The sequence below is a fragment of the Hirundo rustica genome, chromosome 12, assembly GCF_015227805.2.
Source record: "Hirundo rustica isolate bHirRus1 chromosome 12, bHirRus1.pri.v3, whole genome shotgun sequence".
Lineage (NCBI taxonomy): Eukaryota > Metazoa > Chordata > Aves > Passeriformes > Hirundinidae > Hirundo > Hirundo rustica.
In genome coordinates, this window is record NC_053461.1 from 19,941,904 (window position 1) to 19,960,027 (window position 18,124).

Below are 18,124 nucleotides of genomic sequence, written 5' to 3' on the forward strand. Positions count from 1 at the left end.
GCTTAACTCATGTTCTCAATGATTCATTATCAGGATTTGTCAGGACTAATTAAGCAGAGTGCCAGCTGTGGTAGGATTGGGTACCACAGCACCTCCCTGGCTGGGGATTCCACTGGGATCGCTGCTCCTGGAACACCGGGGAATTGCAGCCAGTGTTCAGTGCTTCGGGGTAACCGGGCTGGGCTGGTCCAAAAGGGAATGCATTTCGTGCCTGAATACATGAACTGGAGTTTTCTGTAACTCTGTTACAGCAAACAACAAAATCTGTGAAGTTCCCGGGGTGATTTTCTTGTCTCTGCTAAAAGCGACCTCTCTTCAGTTCACCAGAAATCCTTAAATCCCCAAAAGGGCACAGCCTGGAAGCCAGGAAGGTGTGAGTGTGAAAAGGCGTGGTTGTGGAAGGTGTCCCTGCTGTGGCAGAGGGTTTGGAACTCAGGGTTGGTCTCTCAGGTCCCTTCCATCCCAAACCACTCTGAGATTCCGTGGTCCTGTGACTCCAAGCTTTTCCTGCGGATCCGAAACGAGCGGTGGGCTCATCAGCCGTGGCAGCAGCTTCCAAACAAAACCTTTGTGACCTGTATTTGGCACAGGCAAAGCCATCCCTCAGAGAATCCCCGTGCTGCTGTGCACACCCTGCTATTGAAAGCAGAGGAATTTAGAGTAATTATTTCCTGGGCAGCAGTGGCAAATATCAGGGGCTGATTTACAGGGGTGTGTGAGCCAGGTGGGCCCAGGAGCAATCCCAGCTCGGTGCTGGCAGTGCTGGGCTCCGGGATGGATGTGATTCCCAAGGGAGCTCTTCCAGGGCAGCTTTTCTCACCCAGAGGCTGCAGGAGGAGGACGCCTGAAGCTCCACGTGGGTGAGGTGTGTCCATCTCCTGTGAGGGGGACCAAGTGCCCTGCCCTAATCAGGGCTGGGACAGATTGCACCTGTTAAAGGTATTTTCCACAGATATATAAAGCATTTTCTGTCGGCATTCTTTGGGAAAAAAAAAAATCTGTCAAGGGTTTTTAAAGTGTTTTGCTTAAAATTCGGCGAAGCCGTAAAGGACAGAACAGGGGCACTGGTGGCTGGGAGGGAAAAGCCTCTCGAGAGCATGCTGAGTGATTCCATCAGCTTCAATGCCACTTTGTCCCTCGGAAAAGTCCAGGCAGCACAGCCAGAAGGGGAGGAGGAGACCTGCCTGCGCTGGCTGGGTGCGTTTATCGTCTGACATTACAACACTATTATTATTTGGAGAAAGCTGTCTTATTTAATTATCCTGAATGTGCAGTTCCATCATTTCTAATTCAGCGATGGAGGAAGACGTTCCAAGTGTTAAGCGAATCAAAATATTCTCAGTAAATAAGTAACGGGGAGAATAATAAGCGTTTGGAGAGAAGAAGTTATTGTTGCCTGTGACTGGCAGCCAGTTTAACGATTTGGCTGAAGTGCCCATCTGATAGAGCTGCCTGCTCGAAGGATTTGTGATCTCCGAGGAGCGGTCGGGAAGTGTCTCCTGTGTAATTGATTGATCCGTTCCTCTGGCAGGCTTGCATGGCTTTCAGAGCCCGGGACGGGGATTGATGGGGCTGCAGGGGGTGGGAGCCCCCCTGGGCTGTGGGAAACGCCTGTCCCCAGGAAGAGGGGACCCCGGGGCCCTGAGCTCCTGCTACCAGCTCACCCAAAACCTAGGGAAAGGCAGGGGCCTTCCTCCCCTGCCCTTCTGGCCCTCCCCTGCAGTGGGGCTGCTGGGAGCTGACCCCTGCACCTTTAACCACCGCAGAGTCCCAAAACCACTGAGACCCAGGCTCACGCCATCGATGATCGCTGAGCCTGGCACTGCCGAGCCCAGGCTGGACGTCACCAGCTTGGTGCCCATCAGGGCACGGCCAGGGGCTCCTCCTCCTCCTCCTGGCAATGGAAGATGGCTCTGTGGGTGATGCTGCGGGCCTTTGAGAGCACCAGAGGGAAATGGTTCTCTCCACGGGGCGGCTGAGCCCGGCTCTCAGAGCTGCTTTGCTCTTCCACGTGGTCACACCGGCGTTGCAGCACAGAGTTAGGCCCAGACGCTTCCTTTAGCACAAGGTGTTCGTTGCAGTTTTTTTCTTGGAAACAATCCATAATGTCTTGTAGATTTAATAACTTCATATATTTTATAAGTTACGGATCTATTTATAATTTTTAATATATTTTAATATTTTATAACTCGATAAGCTACAATCGTAAAAATAATGTTTCTCCGACATAAATAAGTATCTAGCAAGGTATCAAAGCGACGATGTCCTTGAAGGGAATTTGCTGTCCCCTGTCCCCTCTGGAAACCAGAGCCTCACTGACACCTTCTCTGTCTAAACAGCAACAACAAAGCCCCGAGTTAAGGATCTGAGCTTTTCACTGGCCTCTGCTCCAAAAATCCATTATTTTCTGAACAGCAGATAAGCAGGAGCTCTGGCTGCCTTCCCGAGCCTGACTTCACCCAACAAATTAATTGCTTGTACCACGTCCATTACAGTTGTCCAAGCTGACCTCTGCCTGCGCGGCAGCCTCTGCCACATCACCAATATTTGAGAGATGGTTTTATTCCTCCTTCCTGCTGCTCCATCACCCTTTGGGCTGCTTCCTCTGCCTGGCTGCAAGGGGATTTTGTGTTTGCCCTGCCAGCTGCCCAGATGAAGGCAGTGTTTAATCAGACAGCAGCCCTGACAGTAGTTCCTCCTGCGATGGAGATCACCCCACACCCTGAAGGGTGTCAGCAATGATGCCCCTTCCTCTCTGGCCAAGTCTTTGCTTATCCAGGAGCAATTTGGCTGAATCTCATTTGACAAGCAAGTTAAAAAACAGTTTTGAATATTCTCTTGGATGCATTTAACCAGCGCTTACTTCTAAACAAATTCTCTTGCTAGAAAGATCAGGCTTGGGCTGGGTTTGTTCCTTGAGTTTGGTTTATTTTGCTGGTGAAGTTTTGGTTTGTTCTGTGTTTCTGGGGTTGTTCTGTTTTGGTTTTTTTGTTGTTGTTTTTGCTTTTTGTTTTTTGTTTTTTTTTTGTTTGTTTGTTTGTTTGTTTGTTTTGTTTTTAATTTTTTTATTATTATTATTATTTTTTTTTTTGTGAAGAAAGTCTCCGCAGGGGGAGGTGGAGCTGGAGTGTCCCCAGCACTGCAGGGCGCTGCGGGTGGAGAGGCACAGGTGGGGTTTTGGTTCTGGGTGCCTGGACCTGCCTGGAGCGGTACCAGTGCACCAAACCCCAGTGCCGAGCCCCCTGTGTGCCATTCTTTGGGTGAGAAAAGCAGAATTGCTTCACTCCTGCCCCAGGAGCTCTCCAGCCTGTGCAGGAGTGAGGACAGAGCTCCCGAGGCTGAAGGTGAAGGACACGTTCAGTGTCTGGGAGCTGGGCTGGGCACACGAGTGACTCACTGTGAAGTGAAACACAAACGTCACAGTGCAACGATTTCCCCCATCCCCACACGCTTCTGTCAATGTCCCGTTAACCACACAAAGTGCTGCTTTCCTGCCCCAACCTCCCCCCGTGAGCCGTTCAGGATTACAGCTGCAGCTTTCCTGGGAATGAGCGTGAGGGAAACACTCACGGCTCTGAGAGGGGAATGGACGTGACTCGGTTTTGCTCAGGATTGAGTGCTGAGTGTGGCTTGGAGTGTTGGATGCTTGGAGTGTTGAGTGCTGAGTGATGAATGCTCTGAGTGATGAATGCTCTGAGTGATGAATGCTGAGTGATGAATGCTCTGAGTTTTGAATTCTGAGTGTTGAGTGCTCGGAATGTTGAATGCTCTGAGTGTCCAGTGCTGAGTGCTGAATGCTCTGAGCGATGAATGCTCGGAGTGTTGAATGCTGAGTGCTGAATGCTCTGAGTGTGGCTCTGAGTGTCCAATGCTGAGTGCTGAATGCTCTGAGTGTTGAATGCTCGGAGTGTTGAATGCTGAGTGATGAATGCTGAGTGATGAATGCTCTGAGTTTTGAATTCTGAGTGTTGAGTGCTCGGAATGTTGAATGCTCTGAGTGTCCAGTGCTGAGTGCTGAATGCTCTGAGTGATGAATGCTCGGAGTGTTGAATGCTGAGTGCTGAATGCTCTGAGTGTGGCTCTGAGTGTCCAATGCTGAGTGCTGAATGCTCTGAGTGTGGCTCTGAGTGTCCAATGCTGAGTGCTGAATGCTCTGAGAGTGGCTCTGAGTGTCCAATGCTGAGTGCTGAATGCTCTGAGTGATGAATGCTGAGTGCTGAATGCTCTGAGAGTGGCTCTGAGTGTCCAGTGCTGAGTGCTGAATGCTCTGAGAGTGGCTCTGAGTGTCCAGTGCTGAGTGCTGAATGCTCTGAGTGATGAATGCTCAGAGTGTTGAATGCTGAGTGCTGAATGCTCTGAATGTGGCTCTGAGTGTCCAGTGCTGAGGGCTGAATGCTCTGAGTGTGGCTCTGAGTGTTCCAGGCTGAGTGTGGCTCTCGAGGTGGGCTGGCAGGGATTCTCTGGGTGCACTGGGACAGGGGATGCTGCTCAGCACAGGTGTGACACACTCTCTGCTGGGTTTAGTCAGTGCTGCCTCACTCCAGGTATTCAGCAATCCCAAGGAAATCACAGAATGACAGAATGGTTTTGGTTGGAAAAGGCCTTTCAGATCATCGAGTCTGATATTTCTCCTGAGGAAAACACAGCAGTGGGAGATGCACAGGCTGTTATTATATTTAGTTTCCTGTCGGAGAGGGCCAGATTGGGTGTAGGTAGCTCAGAGCACTGAGTGGATGGAGCTCAGGTACAATGAGAAGGAGAGCACTGCCAATTTGAAGAGTTCAGCTGAAAGGCAGGAAACTGAAAACTGATAAACAGGATTTTTCAGGAGATGTCCAGGGCTCCTTGCTAGCACAGCAGCCAAGCGCTCGGGACTGGGCACTTCTGTGGGTATCAGGAGCATCCGGAGTAATGATTGCTCTATCAATTTTTGTAATGTAATTAGAATAATCTTTCATGCTTCAGGGCTTAAACCAATAAGATCAGGAAGAGAATAAAGATATCTGCATACTGCAAAGCTCTGTCCTTTTCTTCTGGTACATCCGCTGCTAATCCAAGACGAGCTGCTGGGCTGGGCAGGGCCCTGGGCCTGCCTCCATCCGCTGGGGCAGTCCCTGTGCTCCTGGTGTGGGATCTGCACACTGATTCTGTAGGTGAAGCAAGGTGTGAGGAGGAGGAGGATGAAGTGGAGAGCAGATGGTTTTTCTGTGACTTGGAGAGGACAGAAGTTTATGTGATTATATATGGATAACTGCAGGTTTGCCCAAAGGGAACAGACCAGTGCAAACCAGGAAGCTTTCAGAATCACGAGGGGACTTCCAGCAAAACAATGAGACTTATTAGAAATTATTTGTCTCCACGTCCTTTCTGAACTGGAGCACTTGAGGCAAACTTGAGGCCTCAATCACCAGTCAGAATCTGTAATAATAATAATAATAATAATAGTAATAATAATAATAATAATCAGAGGTAAGATTCTGACTGAGGAGCTTTAAGTGGGCAAGAGGTGAATAAGCACTGGAGAGCTCTCCCAGGCTGTGCACATGGAGATGGAAGAGGGGATGAAGCTGGTGTTAACAAGGGAGAGCTGGGCAGGAAATGCCAGAGTGCAGCCGATGAAGCGATGTGAGGAGTTGGGATGGGGATGATGGGGATGGAAATGGGGGCTGGTTCAGCTCCATCCCGCTGGCAGGGACTGGGAGTCTGACAGCACTACGGAAAATCTCCGAGGAACTGGGTGCTCCTTCCAACCCCACCCATTCTGTGGCTGGCAGTGTAGAGGGAATCACCTTCTCAAGATGTGGGGGTGATTTGAGGGCAGTGAGCCCCTGCACAGGGTGCCCAGAGCAGCTGTGGCTGCCCCTGGATCCCTGGCAGTGCCCAAGGCCAGGCTGGACAGGGCTTGGAGCAGCCTGGGGCAGTGGGAGGTGTCCCTGCCATGGCAGGGGGGAATGAGACAATCGTCAAGGTCCCTCCCCATGCACCCTGTGACCCTGTGACGGGGCAGTTACCACACCCGGGGTTCTGCTGCTCCGGAGTGTGTTAGGGCAGGTGATGGACAGCAGCTACACCGGCTCTGCTATTAGTGAAGAAGGAATTAAAGGTTGTCTCCAAAAAAATATGCTTGGTCTGGTGGGAACATCTGAGAGGTGCATTCTGCTTTAGCCTGGAATTGGGAATGTGGCAGGTTTGCTGGTCAGGAGGGAATGACAACAGGTAGTGTCCCTTTGGATGTCGGAGTTTTGGGATGAAGGGAACAAAACCAGGATGTCCCAGCATCCTCGAGATCTGGGTGTGCAGAAGAAAAATGGGTCTGGAGATCTTAAAATAGAACGAGATCAGCTGCATTACCTCGGGTTTGGGAGTACGGGGTTACATCCAAACTCCTCCTCCTCCTCATCGCTCCATCGGCACCCACCCCGGCGGGCGGGGGCTCTCGTTCCCATGTCACAATCCGGATGGATGCTTTGGATGCCCCGGGCTGGCTGGATGCTCCCGCTGTCCCCGGCTGTCCCCGAGCCCCGCGGTGGCACTGCCGGGCCCCGGAGCCCGCGGCGCTCCGCTCCCTGCGGGGAGAGCGAGGCCGAGGAGGAGGAGGATGCTGCGGCTGCTGCTCCAGCGGGGCTGAGCGAGCATCCCCCGCACAGCAGCGCCTTTGGCGGGCGCTCCCGAGCCGCGCTGCCCGGCTCCGCCTGCGGCCGGGGGAGCGGGGCCGCTCCGGTTCCCCTCGTTCCCCCGGTTCCTCCATCCCCAGCGGGCCCGGTTACACCTGTGACCCCCACCCCGGCAGGGCGGGCGCGGGGCCGGGACCGCGCGGTTCTGTGCCCACGTCCGTGCCCGTGCCCATCCTCCGGGCCGTGCCCACCCGTGCCCATCCGTGCCCATCCTCCGGGCCGTGCCCATTCTCCGGGCCGTGCCCATCCTCCGTGCCCATTCTCCGGGCTGTGCCCATCCTCCGGGCCGTGCCCACCCGTGCGGGCCGGGCGGTGCTGCGGGCGCTGCGCACGGCGGGCGGTGCGGGGCGGTGCGGGGCGGTGCGGGGCGGTGCGGGGCGGCGCGGGGCGGTGCGGGGGGCGGGCGGGGGGCGGGCGGTCCCGGCCGTTTAAAGCGGCAGCGGCGCCCGGCGCTCCCCAGTGCCGGTGCCGGAGCGCGGCGGGCAGGGCAGGGCAGGGCACGGCAGGGCAGGGCAGGGCAGGGCAGGGTGGCAGCGGCCGAACCCGCAGCCCTCCCCCGGCCATCCCGGGCCGGCCATCCCGCCCGGCCCGGCCCCCGGGGAGCTGCCGGGGCGGCGGCGGCATCACCATGGGCCGGGCGGGCAGGGTGCTGCGGCTGCTGGCGCTGCTGGAGCTGCCCTGCTGCCTGCTGGAGCTGCTGCTCGGGGACGCGGCCCGCGGGCAGGAGATGTACGCGCCGCACTCCATCCGCCTGGAGGGGGACATCACCCTGGGCGGCCTCTTCCCCGTGCACGCCAAGGGCCCCCCGGGCTCCCCCTGCGGGGACATCAAGAAGGAGAACGGCATCCACAGGCTGGAGGCGATGCTCTACGCCCTGGACCAGATCAACAGCGACCCGGAGCTGCTGCCCAACGTGACGCTGGGCGCCCGCATCCTGGACACCTGCTCCCGGGACACCTACGCGCTGGAGCAGTCCCTCACCTTCGTCCAGGCGCTCATCCAGAAGGACACCTCCGACGTGAGGTGCACCAACGGCGAGCCGCCCGTCTTCGTCAAGCCGGAGAAAGTAGTTGGAGTGATCGGGGCGTCGGGAAGTTCCGTGTCCATTATGGTGGCCAACATCCTCCGGCTGTTCCAGGTAGGGCCGTGCCGCGGGGCTCCGCCGCTCCCCTCGTGCCTCTCCAGGTGCTCCGTCCTCCTCCCTCCGGAGCGGCTGCTTCCCCTCCCCGGCTCCCTTCTCCACGGTGCGTGGCGCTCTCTGGATTTATCGCCCCATTTGCACGAAGCAATGCCCGAGGGAAAGGAGGGAGGGAGGAAAAAAAAAAAAAAAAAAAAAGAGAGAGAGAGAAGAGGCGCTGCTTGCGCTGGGTTCGCGTTGGAGCGAGCCCCGGTCCGGTTCGGCGGGGATGGCTGCGGGCGCACGGAATCCCGGCCGTGCGGGCAGGGCTGGAGGGGCCGGCCCGGGGGTCGGGACGGGGTCAGGAGGGGCTTTGTCCGGCGGAGCCGGGGCCGTGCGGGGCAGCCCCGGCACCCAGCGCCTGCCCGGGTCGGGTCCCGGCTCCCTCCCGAGCCCGGCGGCCGGAGCGGGGGCACCGGGGGCGGCTGCAGCCCGGGAGCGCCGCTCCGCACCGCCCCGGCGGCTCCGGGAGGAGCGAGGGATGAGCAGAGCCCGAGGATTAGAGCCGTGTGCGTGTGTCTGTGTGTGTGCGGGGGAGATGCGCTGCAGCGCCTGCCCGTTCTCCCCCTCCTGCCTCTCCCCCGCTGGCGCTGCCATCGCCCCCGGCGCTGCACCCGCGAGTGTCGGGGCACGGGGACTTGTCCCCCCCGCTCATCCCCCTGCCCCAGGGCCGTGCGAGGCCATCCGGCCGGGGTTTGATCCCCGGGGGCTATCCCTCTGTCCCCCCGGGGCTGGGCTGTCGCCTGTCCCCCCCGGAGGCTGTCCCTCTGTCCCCCCGGGGCGCTGCTGCAGCCGCCGGGCCCCGCAGCGAGCTCCGGCTGCTCCCCGGCAGCGATCGCGGGTGCGGTGACAGTGACAGAAGCGCCACCAGATGCATCGTGAACAGCGGAGTTCTTTGCTCCCTGTCCTACGCCTTCGCATGCGGAAGGTAGTGGAGGGATTTTTATTTTTTTTTTTTTTTTTAATTTTATTTTTGTGCAGCGGGAGGAGAGATCCCCCGCTTTTCCCAGCTGGAAACTTGTGAGGTTTCCACGGCAGATCCGCTCGATGCTGTCAGCAGCCGCCGAGCCTTCTCATTCCCATCTGGCTGCCGGTGCCATCTCCGGCCGCCGCATCCCTCGCTCCTCGCTGCCCTCTGCTCTGCCCTGGCCATTTTCCTGAAACACCAACGAGCTGCTTCTCTGCCTTGCTCGCCTCCCCTCCTGGCAGATTCGAGCGCATCGCTGCCGGATTCAGCGCTGTGCCGAACCTCCCACAATCTGTGTGGCTCCGCCGCGCAGCTCCTGGTTTGGCAGAGCCGGCATTTCCCGGTGCCCGGCATCGCTCCGTGCTGGCATTTCCCGGTGCCCGGCATCTCCCCGAGCCCGGCATCGCTCCGTGCCGGCATTTCCCGGTGCCCGGCATCGCTCCGTGCCGGCATCTCCCGGTGCCCGGCATCTCCCCGAGCCCGGCATTTCCCGGTGCCCGGCATCTCCCCGAGCCCGGCATCTCTCCGGCTCCGGCTCCCCGGGCTGCAGAGCAGACGAGCTCACGTTCTGCCTGAGCCCGGCAGCTCGCAGGGACGAGAGCGGTGCCGAAGTTGCGCTCGAGTGCGGGTGCAGCAGCTGCCACCAGGCAGGAGGGTGGGATGGGGCAGCTCTTCCACTCCAGTTCCCATCCCACAGCGAGTCCGGGGCTCTCCCCACCGAGAGCCCGCTCAGAAGGGAAACCGAGGCGCCAGGAGCCTTTTGGGTGATGCCACAATGGCTGCAAAGCCTTTGGCGATTCGTTATGTAGTGGAGTGTGCAGGAAATAAGGTATTCGGGCGGTTTCTCTGTGTAGAGATATTTGTATAAACTAAATATTTTAATGCATTGTGACTAAGCATCTGTTCCAAATTGCAATTTAACCAGATCATCCAGAAAGCAGGAACTGGCCTGTACTGAGGGATTTTACTGAATATCTATTTTGCAGCTTGGATGAGCCGCCTGGAAGCAGATCTTCCATGCTGTAAAACTGTTCCCTATTGTCCTCTCCTCCTTCAAAACACGGTTCGGAACGCGTTCAGCCAAAGAGAAATAGAAAAGGACTGTTTTAGGAGGAGAACTGGACCTGTTCAACAACTTGGTGTCATTGTGTGTCATTGGGTGGATGAGAAGCTCTAAGTTAGTGGAAAGAAGAAAACCAAGTACCAATCACAAAAAAATCTTGTTAACCTCAGAACTCTCTGAAATCCCTGCGTGTGGCAGGCAGCTTTCTTTCATGGGGTCACTGTGGGTTTTAGTGCCCGGGGCAGTGGTGGATGGCTCTTGAACGCTTGCTTGCATGCCCAAACTGCCTTTTCCCTCCCATCTGCTAGGTAAAACCTCTGTGGAGGCCCCTGCAAAGAAATCTTAATGGAGTTTCTGCTGCTCTGTCTTGGAAGAGAAGCATTTGTGCTGTGCCTTAATGTAGGGAGAAAATCTGCATAAATCCATCTCAGTAGATGTATAGAAGCCATCCAGAGCACAGCGGGGCTTCCTCCGCCAGCTCCCGGCGCTCCGGGCCCTTCCTCCCCGGGAGGGGCCAGCTCCATCCAGGCTCCTCATCTTGCTCTCTGCATGGGAGGCTCTGCTATCTCTGCCTGCAGCTCGCCCCCTCAGCGCAGCGCAGGGAGCTGCGAGCACCAGCAGCTGAAGCCAACAGGTGGATCAGCAGGGAGAGGCAGAGCCGGGCTCCTCTGCCGGGAATTCATCCGTGCAATCGCCGCTGGAAGTTCTGGAGGAGCTTTTCCAGGGTGAAAAGATGATGGGAGGGATCTCCATGACACTTGGGGTTTTTGCTGTGTGACCGGAGTCCCTCCCCTGCCTCTGAAGCTCTCCCCTCCCTTATCCCTGGATTGCTCCTCGGGCAGAAGAGGCTGGGAATAGCTGGGGAGGGAGAGTTCCAGGAGAGTGGGGAAGGTGCAGAGTCCTGCCGGAGCCCAGGGCAGCTGCAACCCTGCTCTCCCTTTCTCCAGCTGCAGGGTTTGGGGCAATCACTGCTCCTGCTGGGCCCCACGGGACGTGTGGGGGGCACAGTGACTGCCAGGGGGGCAGGGGGCCTCACCAGGCCCCGTCCAGGAGGATTCCAGGATGATGTGGGGAGGATGGAAGTGCCCTGTGCGAGCTCAGGGTGTGAGGGAGGGGAGGCTGCACCCCTGGCTTCGGTGTGTGCCACTGCCAAGGGCTCGGTGGGACCAGCTGGAGGAACCTGGGCTGAAATGATCAGTGAGGAGCAGGGCAGAGCCCACCCTGAGCAGGGTGGAGCAGGGCTGGAGGTCCGAGTGCACGGGAGCTTCTCCAGCTTGGCCACGGCTTCCCCGGGAAGGGGTGGAGGTGGGAGATGCCTCGGGCTGGATTCTTTATTGTCCATCTCTGCTCTTTCCCCTCACCCATCCAGCAGGGTGCAGGTGCCCTGGCAGGGGTGACAGTGCCGCAGCCCTCGGTGGCTGCAGCCCTGGGGCTGTGTGCCATCCCCACCCGCTGGGAAGGGCTGCCCAGCAGGAATTCGGGCAGCAGGGCAGGTGTGTGCCCGGCCCAGGGCCTGCCCGTGCTGCAGCCCCGGGAGGGATCAGCCTCGGGCTGCTGGAGCGTGGAGGTGGCCCTGCACCAATATTCAGAGGCAGGGACTGCTTCACAACACAATTCTATCAGGGCACACCAGTAAAGAGCAGCCCGGTCATAAATTAAATATCTCCCCTAAAAATAGCACCGAAATAATTTGGGAAGCGGCTTCCAAATGCACCGGGGAGTTCAGGCAGGATGTTTTTAGGCTGCTGGTTCTGCTTTGGGGAAAATGCTGTTCCTTTGCAGGGTGGTAGCTTTCCCTACAAATGGAAACTCCATGGTAAAACCATTGCCAGGGTGTTTCATGTTTTCTGGGAGTAGAGCCACACAATATGGGGAATATCAGCACCCTGATTTCCTTTTTAATGCTGGAAAACTTATTTTTGTGCTCCCTTAGAACTACAGGCTTCTCATGACAGGCTTTAATGATGAACGAATTACTGCTTCAGGTCTGTGTCCTCGGCAGATGCAATTAGAAAGAGTCAATCAAGAATAATTTTGTTCTCGTCTAAATCCCGGAGGGATTTTATCAGGGGTGGTTCTTGTGGCCCAGAGGGGGCTGTTCCTGGACCCCTCCAGGGAACTTTGCAGCTAGAGTGGGCTGAGGGAGATTGGGAGTGTAAATTGGAACATCCCTGATCTCCCCGGGGGCGTTGGCTGCCTTTCCTTCCTGCCGAAGGAGGAAGATGACAGCTGCAGTCCTGCCTTCTGCTCCAGACACGGTAATCACAAAAATGAGATTATTTGGAAAGGAAGGGAGCTTAAAAGTGCAGCTCTGAGTTGGATGCTGCTCTTTTCTTGCCAAAGGCGCGCGCTTTTCCCAGGCTCTCTGGGGGAAGCTGTCGGGCTGGGGATTGGGATGGGATGGGATGGGATGGGGCAGGATGGGGCTCAGGGAGGGAGGGGAGCACTGGAGCCTGCTCCTGCCAGGAATGCTCCTCGGGCACAGGGAGGAAGGGCAGGGCTGTGTGGGAGTGTCCAGAACCAGGTGTGATCCCACGGCTCCAGCAGATCCCTTGGAAATGTTTGGTTTCTGATGAATTCCACACTGCTGATCTGAGCAGTTTCTAGAAACTCCTTTTAATTCCCAGGAAAACGTAAACAGGTTGTTCCTCCCTCTCTCAGTTCAAGTTTCTTCTTGCAGGGCTGTGGGACATAGGCCCATGCCATGGGGTATCATTTCCATTCCAAATCCGGGTGCTGAGCCCCTCTTGCCCACCTTGCCCTGAAGTTTAATTGATGGCATTTACCTGGGCTCTCACTGGGGCTTGGGAGGAAAACTCCCACATTTCAGCAGGATTTTTCTCTGGATGCTAATTCATTGTGAACTCCTGACCCGATTGTTGCATTTTCCTCTCCCCACTTCAAGCAGGACAACACTTTTTAGGCGATGGAGTAATGATTCATTTTAGAAAAGATGCTTCAGGAAACTCCACGTTGTTCAGTTTCTCACGTAGAGAATGGAACAGAAAGCTGAAAATAGGAAACGGCAAATTCAAATTCTTTGCCTCTTCTCAAAAAAAAAAAAAAAAAAAAAAAAGGGGGATTTTTTTGTTCCTTAATGAGCTTTCATTTCATTTCAGCAGCCCCTCGATATTTGTCCCCGTTGTTAGTGAGGCCCTGATGTGTGTCAGCACCCTGAGCCATGCAGGGCTCCTGTGCTGTGCCTCAGCTCCGAGGCCGCACCACAGAGAGGTGGAATCTGATTTTCCCTGTATCAATAAAAGGCCAGGAAAATCCTCGCCCCGAGAATTCCACATGGGGAGTCACTGATGAGAGGCTGTGAATGTATTTTTCTGGAACGCTGTGTTTTGGAGGTAAAATTCATTTTCTTGACAAGGCAAAATTCAATTTGAGCAATAATCTTGGCTCTTAATCTGTTTTCAAGTGTCTCTCTTGAGGCAGAAGGGACTGCAAAGGGTCATTTGGAAGGAGAGCGGCTCTGCCAGGAGAGGAATGCTCATCCACGGAGAGGGCCAGGGAGGGATGATGGGCAGAGAGCTCAGGGATAATTGGGGCTGGCACGAGGGGTGCAGGAACAGGGAGAGCGGATTTGCAGCAAGTTCACTTGTGCAGTTCCCAATTTGCTCTTTGAAACAAAATAAGGTGACCTCTCTGGAATGACGAATGGCGGGATCATTTCAAGGCATTAATTTTTATGAAAGAATTATTGATCTGCTTTGGAATCTCATAACGGTAATACTACAAAACTGCACGGACTCCGTTCCATATTTTATTCTATTAAATAAGTTTTGCCTGGAGGCATTAAAACCATCCAGCACAACACTCTGTTTCCTAAGATCAGATGTTATTATTCCTATTTATAGTTGCATTCAAATTAATCTCAATGAGTGACAATGCTGACTGCCCCAGACGCTGGACTATGATGAATTTTATCATAATATTGGGAGATACGAAGCATGTAATTAAGGCTGTTTGGAGAGCGTGGAATCCAATCTAGCCAGGTCATTAGTGTGGGGAGAGGGCGCCCAGGCAGAGAGAGATCTAAAGGAGAACGAGGATTTCCAGAGCTTTGCTCCTTACTGACGGTTCACGAGGTGCTCCCTCCTGGAGGCAGCGCAGTTGTTGTGACCCATCGCAGGTTGCTGAGAAAGCCTGCTCCTGTTCTGGAGCAGGGAAAGGTGCTGGCCCTGCCCCAGCTGGGGCAGCTCCCTCCTGGGCACTCCCCTGGCGCTTCCCGGGGCTGGAGGGAGCCCAGCCCTCGGAGCCTGCCGAGCCCTGCGGCCCCGGCTGCTGCGCCAGGAGCTGAGACTGACGGCTCTTGGTGTCAGGGCTGGAGCTCCTTGATGTCCCCGTGTCCCCAGGGCCACCATGGGCTGTGTGTGCCCCGTACCTCAGGGGTGCAGTGGGTGCTCAGGGGTGTCTAGCTCCATGGACTGTGCGTGTCATTTATTTTGGCACCTCAGGGGTGCAGGGTGGGTGCTCAGAGGTGTCCAGCTCCATGGACTGTGTGTGTACTGTATTTTGGCACCTCAGGGGGTGCAGTGGGTGCTCAGTGGGTGCTCAGGGGTGTCCAGCTCCATGGGCTGTGTGTTCAGGGTTGTCCAACTCCATGGGCTGTGTGTTCAGAAGTGTCCAGCTCCATAGGCTATGTGTTCGGAGGTGTCCAGCTCCATGGGCTGTGTATTACATTGGGTGTTTAGAGGTGTCCAGCTCCACGGGCTGTGTGTTCAGGGGTGTCCAGCTCCATGGGCTGTGTGTTCAGGGGTGTCCAGCTCCATGGGCTGTGTGTTCAGGGGTGTCCAGCTCCATGGGCTGTGTGTTCAGAGGTGTCCAACTCCATGGGCTGTGTGCTCAGGGGTGTCCAACTCCATGGGCTGTGTGTTTAGAGGTGTCCAACTCCATAGGCTGTGTGTTCAGGGGTGTCCAGCTCCATGGGCTGTGTGTTACATTGGGTGATCAGAGGTGTCCAGCTCCATGAGCTGTGTGTGTCCCATATTTTGGTACCTCAGGGCATGCAGTGGGCGTTCAGGGGTGTCCGGCTCCATGGGCTGTGTGCTCAGGGGTGTCCAACTCCATGGGCTGTGTGTGTACTGTATTTTGGCACCTCAGGGGGTGCAGTGGGTGCTCAGAAGTGTCCAGCTCCATGGGCTGTGTGTTCAGGGGTGTCCAGCTCCATGAGCTGTGTGTGTACTGTATTTTGGCACCTCAGGGGGTGCAGTGGGTGCTCAGGGGTGTCCAGCTCCATGGGCTGTGTGTTCAGAGGTGTCCAACTCCATGGGCTGTGTGCTCAGGGGTGTCCAACTCCATGGGCTGTGTGTGTACTGTATTTTGGCACCTCAGGGGGTGCAGTGGGTGCTCAGTGGGTGCTCAGGGGTGTCCAGCTCCATGGGCTGTGTTTTGGAGCAAAGCCTTTCGCAGCAGAGCCGGTGTCAGGTGCAGGATGGGGCACCCCGGGCACACCTGGATCCCACAGGGATCCCACTCCTCCTGCGGGCACAAAGTGCCCCTGGGTGAGAGAGGGCAGCCCCAGGCCGCTGTGGCTGTGGTGCTGAGGACTCTTTTGCTGTGTCACTTGGGATCTGGAGAGCATTAAGATGCTGTGTGAGTGCCGGGCTCTCTCCTGTCCCTCAGCTGTCGGGTGATGCTGGCCGGTGCCTCCCCTCCCCATCCTTCCAAATGAGCTTGGCAAACGTTCCCAAAGCCCTGGGCCGTGCTCCTGGCTGGAGATCACCTCTCAGTGCCTTGGGGTCAGCGGAGCACTTGGGCTGCCTGGCCTCTGATCGACACTGGGAGCAGGAGGAGGCCTGGAGACCTCCCCTTCCCAACGCCCTGCGCTGCCTGAGCCGGTGCAGGTCCAACGTTTGCACATTCAGGGCACATCCAAGAGCTCTGTTTAGGTCTGGGTGTTTGGGAGAAGGATGGGCTGAGCTGTGGGGGTGGAGGGGAGGGGTTGGAGCAGTCACAGGTCACAAGATTTCATCCTGGTGATGGTCCTGCTTAATGCCTCTGAGCACGGTTGTGTATGTGGGTGTTTATATACATATAGAGAGAGAGATACACAAATGTTATTGTCAAATATACTTCTGCTGTAAATGAGCTGTTTCTCTAAGGTCTTGCTCAGGGCTTGGGCTGGGAAGGGGGGAGCTGTGCCGGGTGAGGAGAGGCTGGAGCATCCTGTGTCCCTGTCACTGCCTGTTTGGCTTTTTGGTCCTGCCTGTCCGGCACTAAGATGATGCTAGGGCTCAGAACAATCAGACATGGGTGATAAATAGAGAAAAGGTGTGGTTTGGGAGTACTGGAGCCACCTCTGGGGCTTTAGCAGCACATCAGGCTGTGTTTGGGCTTGGCTGCTGCTGTGTGGGGAGAGAGGGAAGCGAGGAGAGGCTGAAGCTGTGATGGGAAACGGGGAAGAACGTGGAGAGGCTGGCGCGAGGCCGTGCAGGTGAGAGGGTGCAGGGAGGAGGATGCTCTGCAGGAACAGCTCTGTGTCCCAGCAGCCACGGCCAGGTCGGTGCCAGCAGGGCCAGGGAGGGCACAGCCCGGGCGGCTGGCACGCTGCCTGAGCCCAGGGGCAGTGCCCTGCTGGAGCTGCTGTGCCGCTGCCAGGTCACAGGCTGGGTAATCCGGAGCTGGCTGGGTGTGATCCCGCAGCTCCCCTGCGGCCGCAGCTCTCGCTCACGTCGTGCTCTCACGCCTTTCCAGCTGCTGTAGCTCCTCGCTCGTGGGTAAAACAGCTGCTGACAGAGCCAGAAGCTCGAGTGGAGCTGGGAAAGGGCTCGGTTCCCTCGCGGGGCTGACACAAATCCAGCGGCTCTGCCGGAGCTGCCCCGTTCCCGTGGCTGCCGAGGGATGCAGCACCAGCCCAGCTGTGCCCCCGAGCCCCGGGGAGTGCAGGGGTGCTGCGGGGCCCTTGAACATCCCCCGCCCTGGGAATGTGCCAGCGGGGCCTCTCAGCTGCACGAGCCACCCTGGTCCCGATGGCCAGTGCCAGCTGTCCCCAGGGGTGCCAGGGAGTGCTGGGCTTTACACTCACTCCTCTCCTGCCCTGCACAAAGCCCAGCCCCAGCTTTCCCGGGAGGAGCGTTCCCCTGGGAACAGGGCAGTGAATGTGGAGCTGTGCAGGATGGATGGAAGCACACGCCCGTCTCAGCACAGTTCCCAGCGCTTCCCTGGGCTGCTGCAGCAGGGCTGGGGTCGGTGGGAGGGCAGTGAGCTGGGCAGGAGCTGCCTCCTTCCCTCGGACACCTTCAGGCATTAGCCCTTGGACCGTCCCCTCAGCCTCCTGGGGCACTGCCAGGGATGCAGGGGCAGCCACAGCTGCTCTGGGCACCCCGTGCCAGGGCTGCCCACCCTCCCAGGGAACAGCTCCTTCCCCTTGGACGGCACCTGTGGAGCCAGCCTGGTCCTAGCAGACGCCTAAGCTCTCCTGCAAACTTTCCTGAGGGATCTTCTACAGCCTTCGAGGAAGACTGCTTATTTTTCCTCTTAGTACTCAGCTTTCATCCTCTTTGCTGGAGGTTTTCCTGGCTTGTTCTGGCTCTGTTTTCACAGCAGGCTTTGATGCTTGAGTGCAACACAAAATGCAACAGGGATGTTCGTACAGCAAGGCTTTTGCTCTCCTTTGATACTCAAAGGCAGACCCACAAAGCAGAGTTTGGAGGTGAGTGCATGGTGGTGAGACTTGTGGAGCTCCAGCTCTGCCCGAGCCAGGCTCAAGGTGTCAGTCCCCATTTCCAGAAACCAGAGGTTATTTTAAATTCTGTCTCATCCCAGGGGTGCATTACCAGCCTGGACTACTTTTGTTCCAAACCAATCCAACAGAAATCCCACAAGAAGTTTGCTTCCACAATAACTCTTCTTTAAAGAACCAAAGGTTTTCCAAATGAAGAAAATAATAAAATCCCAATTCTCCTTATGCAGTATCTTTGATGACAAGGACAGAGGGATCTGTGTCCCTATGTTGTCTCAGGTGGAAATGCCCAGGTTGGGCTCTTTGCAGGTTTGTTTTCTCTCCTGCCACTTTAGGATTTGTGTAAAGCAAAGCAAGCCCATACACCATTCATTTCCTAATAAATTCCTTATTTCATAAATATTCATATACCGGTAATTATGCATGCAGCAGCATGGAGATCTGTGTCGTGTCATTAGAGTCAGTCTCACGATGCCACAAGTGTGATATTTCTGCAGGCAGAGCAGGCTGAGTGCCAGGGTGGCACAGGAGCAGCGTGCCCCTTGGCAGGATT

At 56.4% G+C, this 18,124-nt stretch overlaps 1 protein-coding gene across 2 annotated transcripts in view; it reads left to right on the forward strand.

Moving 5' to 3' along the window:
- Window positions 1-7,302: 7,302 nt before the first annotated feature.
- Window positions 7,303-18,124, forward strand: part of GRM7 (glutamate metabotropic receptor 7) — a 183,271-nt gene continuing 172,449 nt past the window's right edge. For both annotated transcript variants that reach the window (XM_040076398.2, XM_040076397.2), the window contains exon 1: window positions 7,303-7,812. In XM_040076398.2, coding sequence (XP_039932332.1) covers window positions 7,303-7,812 — 510 coding nt within the window. The remainder of the gene's footprint in view (window positions 7,813-18,124) is intronic.